General features: G+C 36.0%; 1 protein-coding gene across 26 annotated transcripts in view; it reads right to left on the bottom strand.

The window, feature by feature from the left end:
* Positions 1–394: 394 nt before the first annotated feature.
* Positions 395–10,780, bottom strand: part of LOC122256648 (CIN85 and CD2AP related) — a 177,788-nt gene continuing 167,402 nt past the window's right edge. For 22 of the 26 annotated variants that reach the window (XM_043021478.2, XM_086554193.1, XM_086554194.1 and 19 more), the window contains 6 exons: positions 9,237–9,416; positions 8,915–9,027; positions 6,799–6,861; positions 4,589–4,796; positions 3,632–4,041; positions 395–2,854 (listed from right to left, as the gene is read on the bottom strand). In XM_043021478.2, coding sequence (XP_042877412.2) covers positions 2,693–2,854; positions 3,632–4,041; positions 4,589–4,796; positions 6,799–6,861; positions 8,915–9,027; positions 9,237–9,416 — 1,136 coding nt within the window. In that variant the 3' untranslated portion in view covers positions 395–2,692. The remainder of the gene's footprint in view (positions 2,855–3,631; positions 4,042–4,588; positions 4,797–6,798; positions 6,862–8,914; positions 9,028–9,236; positions 9,417–10,780) is intronic. The other 4 variants (XM_086554196.1, XM_086554199.1, XM_086554214.1 and 1 more) reach the window with 1 other exon arrangement.

Raw genomic sequence — 10,780 nt, 5'->3', positions numbered from 1 at the left:
TTTTGAACTTCTGCAGCTAAATGAAGCCTCTCTTTTCTTTTCTCAAACAAAAAGAAAACTAGTTTCACAGTAACTGCATACAGAGGCACGTAATTACATGTTTGATGCCATCCTCTCTTTACACGACAGATGGAGTTGAAGCAGAGAATGTCTAAAGAAAGCTATGCTAGACACAGGGGTTCTTGACCGGTACTTTTACTATGCGTATTTAGCGGGAAATTTCTCTTCGATGATTTGCTCACCGAATATTCTTTACTTCATGACACATTACTTAAATAACTATCAATGAGCTACTGCCAAGGTCTGAAAAAACAAATGCTATATCTGTTTTAAATCAAGTTAAGTCACAATTATATTCTTGTTAATGTTGCATTGTTTTTTTTTTTTTTTCCAAATAACCTTGGCACAAAAAGAAATCCAAAGGGTACTCAAAACTTGAATATTTAAAAGCACAGACCAAAGACCGAGTCAAACTTGTAGCAAAGGATTTTGTTTCATGGCACAAAGCAGTGTGGGCCACAAAAATGATGGCACAAGACATACTGACAAAAGGTAATGCATTCTATAGTAAATAAATATAAACTTCCTATATCATTATTTCTTAAACAAGGACTAAAATGCTCATACATATAAACATACTTACATACATACAATCAATGTGTACTATGGTGTATGTCCACACATATACTCCCATATGTATAAGTATAAGTATATGGTATGTATTTATGTACGTATATATATGTATATATATATATAAATACACACATACACATACACACATATGCATATGCACATGCACTTGTATATACATAGATATAAATGTATATATACATATAGATGAATATACACAAACATACACAAAAGTAAACATAAAAAAAATCTAACTGAAAATGAATAGGTAGAACACTAGAAGGGAAAATATGGACATACAGTATATACACCGGCCCTGCGGAGGGACCAGCACATTGCTAGTTTACGTCTGCTTCACTTCACCAATCAATACAATGCAGAGGGAATGTTTCCAAAAAGAAGGTATACAAAAATACTACAAAAAAGAATGTCACATGATATGGCATTTTGGAATATCTGTACAAAATGTTGTAAGTGGCAGGAGTGAAGCCATTGCTGTTGCTTGTAACAATTACCATATATCGTTTTAAGTACTGCAATCCATGCACAATTTCTGTACAACAAAGCCATATAAAACTCAAGTACCATCAGATGATTTTAGCTTTTAAAAATGTACAACGGCTTCCTTGCGTTGACCAGAGGCCCCACAACCATGTAAGGTATCACTAACGGGCATTTATGCATTCATCCTCATCCTAAAATGAATCCAAGTTCTATGGACTGAATGCACTAATTATATATCAAGGCAAGACATCTACTACAGATCTTACCTCAACTCTTATTGCAAAATCCCTGTTCATTTACATATTTAAATTACACGCATATTGTACTATATTACATCCGATAACTTAATCTGGAGTTTCGTCATCACGTTTTGCGTCAATTTGCCAACGACCAATGGTGTGTTATTTTTTCTGTATTTTCTTTGAAAATTATGCTCTGAAGATTGCTACAATATGTCTTGATATGATCCCAATTTCAAAACTGGTATTATGAACTTACAAAACTTGCAAGTACATACACATATATACACAGCTTTTATTTGTGTTCTATGCATGTTATATGCACTCACACATGGTTATGGTACATTTGCAAAATCAAATTTGACTCTGCATATTTTATATACATAAACACACTAACATACTAATAAATCAAAGATAAAAATTGATCACTTGAACTAAACATGCTTGCATCATCTAAGCTGTAGTTTATAAATCATTTTTTTTCTGGGTGGTACATCTGTTTCTGCTTGGTTATGCTACAAATAAAGATGTATCTTCTGAAAGTTGAAGTTGTATTACCCTTACGCTTGAAATATTCTTTGCATTCCTTTCTCTCTCTTTCATGTGTAAACTGGAATTTATGTCACAGTTTAAGCCTCAATACTTTAGGATGTGTTCTACACAGCACCAACACATGGTCATTTTTGGCACCATGAGAGAAATGTGATGCTGAAAAGCAGTCATATTTGTATAACAAATATTACTCTATAATGGACTGTTCTAGTACATTTTATATCAAAATCAGTTCAATGACAGTCGAACATCACTTTTCTCCATTGCATTCTCTTCCGTACAGAAATCCTGCCTCTATCAAAACACTTGCATTCTTCTCATATTATACACAGAAGATACTGCTAAAACCTACCTCATGTTCCCATTCCTTTTATCAACAGATATTAATGTTCTACATTACTGAATACATATTCATGAACACACATTAAACAACCTATATGGCTCAAATGATGTTCATGTCTCACCACACATGTAAATCAAACTCTCTGTATACTGGTTTTACTCTATATCAACAGTAGAAAAAGAGAGAGAGAGAGAGAGAAAAAAAACAGAGATACTCGACATCCACCTGACTTTTAAGGAAGACCTTTGGATCACAATGAAGGTCACATCTCTCATGGTACTTAATACAGTATCTCACGCCTTCTGGTGAGGACTATCAAAGATCCTTACTTTCTATATGGTTCTGTAACACTTTCAACACTTTATATTTCGTAACCCTGAAAGACACCTATCCACATTCTTTCCAACCGGGATTCAAACACATCTTACACTTGAGCAAATGCGTTGACAAGCTTTTTTAATCGCTCAATTTCCACTTCCATGCATGCTCGTTTTTTGCGCTCCTCGTCCAGGTCAGACATCAGCATCTGAATTTTCCGAGAGTGGTCCTTCTTCTGCTCTTCCATGCGTTCTTCAATAAATTTTATCTGTGTCAGGGAGAAAATGCGTTAATGTCATATATCTATTAGTTTCCGCAAGTCAATGAGAATTACGTAAAACGATATGCAGTTGGCCCTTAACATTCCCCGAGTATTGAAATATATGAAAATAGAAGGGTATCACAGTTGCTAAAGATAAGAAACATACATACTGAGATTCTAAAGTAGTTAGTTTGTATTTTTGAACATCAACAAGATATTTTAATGATTTAACTATGTGAAATGGTTTTAAGAATCATGCAGCTGAAGGCTAAACTAAAAGTCCTAAGGTCTGTTTCGTTTGATCTGTCTACATAGAAGCATAGGTTTTAGTCATATGTAGCAACTGTATATCCAGACACTCAAACATATTACTGGATTAATCGTATAAATATTTGTCCCATATAACTAGTGATATCAGACATGTTGATTTTCAGCCAATCATGAGCCACTAATGTGTAGTTGTCACATAGAGCTAAAACATATGATATTCAGTTGACAGACTGGAAAAACAGACAAAAGTGATCTCTGCAAGTGTGAATTTCTAACCTTCATAAGTGTTTTAGGAAGTTCAGAATGTAATTTTCCCATTGTTATGGGCCAACTGTAACATCATCTTTTAAAAGTCATAATTACTAAACATATAAACAATAAATCTGACAATATATGATAATCAAAATATCACAGCATACACCAAGTAGCAATACATATAACTTAATTTTATATTTTTCCTAACAAAACACAATCATATTGCTAACACAAACAACTCGGCACATTATACGATACCTTTGGTATTAGATCCTTATACAAAGTATCAATCTTCTCTTCTAAATTACTTGGAGCATCTGTGACACTTGGTGCCGTGTGTCCTTTTTTCATCTCTTTGACGGAAGACGTCTTCTTCGCCTCAATGGCTGGACCCAGGGTTCTCTGATCAGCAATTGGGCCGTGTCTCTTCTCTGGCTGCACGCTAGATATCGGCGTCTGCGGGAGAGGTTTGTTCTTCGTGATGGGGGCCTTGCTCTCATAGTCCGGCGTGGGAAGGCGAGGCTCCACGGGTCTCTTGACACTGGTGTTAACGGCTTCGCTCATCGGTAGTGATGGCCGGGGTGGCTTGGGCTTCTCTTCCAGTTTATGAGACAAGACAGCTGGCTTTGGAGAGATTACAGGCGGTGGAGCAGCTGAGGCTTCTCCATCTGGAAAGAACAAGTTTTCCTTATTCTCTAATCTGGCATTTTAAAATCTGTTTTAAAATCTATAAAAAAAATATTAATTATGGACGTCATTATTTCTAATACCTTTATTTAATGGAGGGAAAAATATCTTTACTCGGGTAGTACAATATGTCTAATTAACCCTCTCTGGACGGGTGATACACTAGGGTACCGCTCATTCAAGGTCCCGGTGGCCGGGTGGCACCATATGGTGCCAATCATTTAATTGATATAGGCCTAAGCGTTCGAAAGCCCCGGCATTGTGACATGCAAGGCTGGAATGCCCCTGTCGTGAGTGGGTTAACCCCTAAAGGATGCATTGTCTTGAAGCAAAATTATGGAATATACTGAAAAACAAGAGGATAAAATGGAGAAGGAGAAAGAGGACAAAAAGAAAAAGAAGGTGAGAATTCAAGTGGAAACAGAAAAAAAAAAAGGTAAAGGAGATGCAAAAGAATATAATCAACGTGTGAGGCAAACCCCTCCCATTCCACCACGGCAAAGATTAAAAAAGCTCACGACGACTCACCAACAATAATTCCCGAGAGCCTCTTCTTCTGTTTTAAATGGAGCTCTTGTAGCCAAGGGACTGTGCTTCCTGACGATGAGTCTGCTTGGGGAGGTGGAACTTCTGAGCGCAAAGCAGGTTTCTGAGGAGTAGGGGAGATGGCAGGAACGCTCGGGCTGCGTGGAAGTTCAGAGTTGCTAACGTGTCCATTCAGCTGGTGACTGGAGTCCTACATGAGGGATAAACAAGAGGTTTTGTAAGAGGGGTGGATTCTTGATGACAAAAGCAAGGCTGGAGGTACTCTGAGTGAAATTCAAGAGCAAAAACAAGAAAAAAAGGCTAAAAAAGGAGAGACAAGATTATGTTGTCTGATAAAATACAGTGTGTGTATTGCCCGAATCAATTAGTGTTTGTTATACCAGAAACTTAGTGTATCTAATAAAACATAAACCTCACTATCATCTCACATACATGTTGTTCTGTAATAAGCCTACATCTATCGTACACAACAGGAAGAAGTGCTTTATCTATCTCTTCCTGCTTCCCATCATCCTCACACTTCCTTCAAAAGTCTTTCTGGTATTCTTACGAACAACTTCTTATAAGTCCATAATTTCCTGATTTTACCAAATACCATTTTAATGATGCCACTAGTGCCCTGAGCAATGCTGAGATGACGTGATCATGAAAAGAACAACTAGTGTTCCTACGAGAGAGACAGTAGAACATGCACAGTAGAACCGATAAGCGACTTTATCATATCATCTCTTGTCACAGGTGTTGGAGACTCTTACGTCTAAGATGTTTGACTCGGAGTACCGCTTTACTCTCCTCTTCATCTTCTCTGGTTTGTGTATATATAAAGATATAGATATATTCAGATGTAGACGAGCAATTTTCTAAAAACTATCCAACTTTGCTAGAAGCTTCACACTGAACAGTTGCGTTGGAGGGAGTAAAGATACTGAAGTCAATCCTATGGTTTTCTGGTCCATGTTAGGCTTATCTTATCAGATTGATAACATTGAAATTTCAATTTGGTTCAAAGTTACTGGGTAATTTTTTTTCCTCATCTTTGTTGCAAATGCTTCTGAACCCATAATAACAGTACATTCAATTAGGATACTCTTTTTTTGGTCAAATAAGAAAAAAGAAGAAAAAAAAGAAAAAAAGAAAGAAGGATAAAAAGAAAAATGAAAAACAAACCATAACACATAGTTCACAATACCTGTTTACATGGCCCCTTGCTTAGCAGATATCATTATCACCTATAAACGACTGGCATCAATACAAACAAATCAGTTTTGATAAGAACACTAGGAATTCAAAGATAACTGTCCCACACCTACACCTACATATACAACCTCTTTACTTGACATTTGAATATCTTGCTGTTGTGTTATTGTTATCTCATCATATATATTGACTTGATTACTATCCCACAAAGATAATGTTATACCTATATTCTTAACTCTGCAGGCAATAATTATTTGTATTCTCTACAAATTCCAACCAATCTTAACACTGCATTCAACAAATGTCTGCTAAAATTTCTTATATTAAGTTCTTCTCTGTGATTTCATTTTTTAAAAATACTTATTCCATATTTCTGTAATTATAAGGAGGAGCTAAATCTCTATGACATATCTATATAAGAGAGAGAAGGGTAATAATCCTCACTGCCAGAATATTTCTAATACTTGACTTGAGTAAGAACTAACTTCTAAGGCACTAAATCTAACGCACTGAACGGTTTTCTATCATCAAGTCACACTGATTAGACCGAAGGTAATCACTGACGCTAAAAGTAAAAAGGGGGAGAAAAAAAAGAATTGAAATACGAAAGTAAGAAAACGGAGACTGAAGCTCTTCCGAAAGACAGTATTTTAGTTGTTCTAGAAGATCTGCCAATCTGGCATAGACTGCATCCTGGAAATAATGCCTCTAGATTTATAAGATGCTGCAATACCATGTACAGTCCTTTGGCCACCAGCATGCGTAAGCTTAACATACCACTCCCTGCATAGCAGTCCTGGATGCTTTTCATGCAAAAGTCTTTAAAAGTTCTGGACAGCAAAGAAGATCGGACACTTAACATTACCTATCGAGAAACGTGTAGTTCGAAAATAAAGGAGAGAAAGAAAGAAAGAGAAAAAAAAAAGAGAAAAATCCTGCTTATTGCATAGAAAATTCCAGTTATAATCAGCACCGATCGCACAAAAGCCACTTACATTATCGAGGTCGTCTTCGGGTGTGGGAGGGAGGTGGGTGTCAGGGTCAGCGCTGATTTTCATCTGTGCCACAGAGAGAGAGAGTGTGATATGCGAGGTTAGACTAACAGAACCCCGCCACACTGAGGAAGCTCAAGAGTTGGGTGCAATGAATGGTCTGCTATTGGTGCATTATGCAAGGAATGCAAATTAAAAGTACAATATAATTCCACTTATGCAAATTCCTCCCTCCTTCATTACATCCAAGCAATAACATCTTCCAAGCATGAAATCTGGAGATAAATTCCCATCTACTAAAAATTGATAATGGTGATCGAAACTTTCCCAGATATATTATTCTTGGCTGTTACTTACTATAAATACATTCTACTGTTTGAGAACACATTGGAAATCTAGAAGTAAATGTTTGTGCTAATCAATGTAGTTCTCTTATCTTTTTACTATCAGTAATTTGAAATGTAATTCTTATTCCTTTTCTAAAAATTCAAGTGTAAGTGTGCATATACTATTAAGATACAGCATTCATATTGGATTAAAAAATGAAAAATAAAAACAATATTAGTACATCTGAGTTAACAATTTCAACAGAGTGTAACAAATTGTATCCTTCAGGGGTGGGTTAAGTGCATTCACTGTATGAATAACCTAAAAGAAGTATTGTACCTATCAATTTGTAAAAATGAAATTGTACTGTACTCAAATATCTACTTTCTTCTGAGTATAAGATGATATTTTCATTTTGTCACTGCTTCTATCACTATCATATACAAAAAGCCAGTAATCGATAAATCCTCAAACAGTTCAAATCTTTCCTATACAATTGATTCTCTTTTGTCATACCTTACAATCGTGAAGATGAATAGTTCTTGTCATCCATCACAACATTAATAATTTGATCTTTTGACTTTAACACTACATTATGCCATACTGCAAGATGAAACTAAATCTGGAAGTCTGAGAACTTACAGGAAATCAAATAAACTCAGTTGAAAAAAAAAAAAATCACTATGGGAGGGGGCTGTCACAAACAGCAAAAATCACAGAAGCAAAAGTTCTCCACAAAAACATATATGGTGGTCAGTTGTGGACTTCATGCTAACACAGAAAGCATACTAATCAACAAGCAAAATCCTGGGTTATTTGTCTGAATATAAATTGGGGAAAAAATGTATGAAACATATTAGAGTCTTCCTATCATAAACATGATGCTCAATTAACTTCCACGGAAGTAACACGGACATGAAAAAGAAAAGAAAAGAAAAAAAATATGGAAAATAAACGTATGTACAGTAATGGTCCTTTGTGCAAGGCCTTTGTGCAAGAAGAGTGCATTTTTTAGATAATTTAAGTACATTTTCTCACAAGATATTCATTTTCTTTCTTGAGCATCATATAGGTAACATTATACATAGTAATGATGTGTTAAATAAGCCCTCATTTCATTAAGTAAACCTGAGTCAGTAGACAGGGGTTAGGGTGTTTGTTAGTAGCCCTTACACATACCATGACAACTGATAAATATATTAATATATAAGATGGTATGATGCTTATCATTATAAGTCAGATGCACTAAAGTCAGTCTCAAGAAGAGTGAAACAGTCTTGGAAATGGGATTTCACAAACTTATATTGCATTATTCAAACAAGATTAAAGCTTGCATGAAGTGTTCCTTAAAAATACCATTTGCTATGTTAAACTGAAAATAAAACAAAAAAATACCAATGTATATTCATCAAAAGGGAAAGCATTCTTAATCAAGCTATCATAATTCCTTAAAGAAAAAAGCTCCTTAAATAATCATAAATACATTCCAATATACAGTTCCATAAAGAGTGAAACTTTCGTTTTACATTTTTTGTAAAGTTCTCCATCTATACTGTAAGTCAACAGCATTGCACTGTATAGACAATCCTGTTCTGTATACGAACACATCTACAATAACTTTTCTGATGCACAAATTATTCCACTGACTAATGGTATACGAAAAAACATCTAAGGAACTTGGCTTTAAAGAGCTTTTACAATCATCGCATAAGTAAATATGGAACATCAAAACATACTCGCCTGGTGAGGACCTCCTCTTTAAAAATACCCTATACACTAAATATAGACCTACATTTTCCTTGAACACCCCTGAGGGAGGTCGTCTCCGGGAGGGACCTTTGGGCCTCAGGTGCGTCACATGCTTCAGGGGCTCTCCATTTGTGTCCAGCGTTAAGCTTAGGTCTTCTGGAATGTGGTTGTGAATTTGCAATTATTCATATATTTGAAAAAGTGGGAAAGAGTGGATAATGTATGTGCAGCTCATTAACCTAATTGAAAAGGCCTTGAATAATTATTGCATTCACATCAACATCAATTCATATCAGCAGAATAAATGCACAACACACATTGACATCGACCGCTTCTGCCTCCCATAAAACAGCTCACGAACCCACCTCTGACTTCGGATTTCTTCTTGGACCCTTTGGACATCGCTAAATCTGATGCGTCTTTAGAGGAACAACTTCCGTCATGGGTATCGGGTGGATGCAAAGACGGATGAGGTAACGGCTTCTTCTCTGGGGGAGGTGGCGGCTGCACTTTCTTCTCTGGTAATGGTGGGGGAGGTTCCTTATCTGGAACGAAACATGCGGGTAAAAAAATATGGTGAATGGGTTGGTCTAGTCAGTATCCCTTTCCTCCATTTAACTGAAAGAATGGATGGGGTGGGAAAAAAAGTATAGTAGAAAGAAGAAGAAGAAGAAAAAAAGAAATTAACTTAAAAAAGAGTATAACTAATACTATGCCATAAAATAGAAATTATGATGACAAAAAAAAAGTGATGGCACCCATTTTCTTCTTTCTTCACTGGACATATAATTGTATATGGGAATTTCACAAATTCTCAATCTTATCTTACCATTATCTCAATATCAAGTCTGTTATCGCAACATGCACCGCTTAGATACTGCAATAATCTAAAAATACTGCATGTTGGGGCCAAATCATATTGCACAATGAATGCATTTCAAAACAAATTTTCAAGCTCTTTAAAACTAACAGCACAGACAGGCTTCGATATCACTCATCAAATAAAAATATCCACTTTACATTCAAGTATTAGAAAGAAAGCTTCTTCAACACCACACACATCCTGCCTTGTTAACTTTAGTTGTGGTACTACTGGACATATGTGCCAGACCTGGCTGTTAGTCTGTACACCTGTGGAGCATAAATGGGAGGGGGAGAGGGGGGGGGGTGAGAAAAAGTGAAAAAGAGAGAGAAAGACCTTATGTTATATATGTTTGAAGGAGAGAGAGGGAGAGAGAGAAAAAAAAGAGCAATAGGGAGAGAAAGAGAAAGAGAAAGATAAAGAGAGAGAGAGAGAGAGAGAGAGAGAGAGAGAGAGAGAGAGAGAGAGAGAGAGAGAGAGAGAGAGAGAGAGAGAGAGAGAGAGAGAGAGAGAGAGAGAGAGAGAGAGAGAGAGAGAGAGAGAGAGAGAGAGAGAGAGAGAGAGAGAGAGAGAGAGAGAGAGAGAGAGAGAGAGAGAGAGAGAGGGAGAGATAGAGAATGTTCCAGTTTTAGCATGTTATTCATTTAATTCATATCCACATACATTTCCTATCAAACATTGGAAAACTTAAATTTTATAAATTTTGACAGTAAATGACCAATTACATCAACCTCAAACATTGCATGTCACTTTAAAATACACTAATAACAAGGGATTGCCCACAAAAAAATGTTTATATTGCTTAGGAAAAAAATGATTATCCACTTCTCTTGCCTGTTTGCTCATAAAAAAGTTAATGGCTTTGGTGACAATATGTATAGCTTTATGCATAGGTATGCAATAATATCAAGTAGTAATAAATAAATAAGATAAGAAAGAAAGGAAGAAGAATATGCCTGGAAAATCTACTTTTGCAGGATATACAAAGTGTGGATGCACAGTATTTCAAAGTGAGCAGCATTTTGTCTATTTAAATGACAAACTCAT

This window comes from Penaeus japonicus, unplaced genomic scaffold, assembly GCF_977035675.1.
Source record: "Penaeus japonicus unplaced genomic scaffold, GWHDUDI00000001_assembly GWHDUDI00000029, whole genome shotgun sequence".
Taxonomy (NCBI): domain Eukaryota; kingdom Metazoa; phylum Arthropoda; class Malacostraca; order Decapoda; family Penaeidae; genus Penaeus; species Penaeus japonicus.
This window is presented reverse-complemented; position numbering and strand designations above follow the sequence as displayed.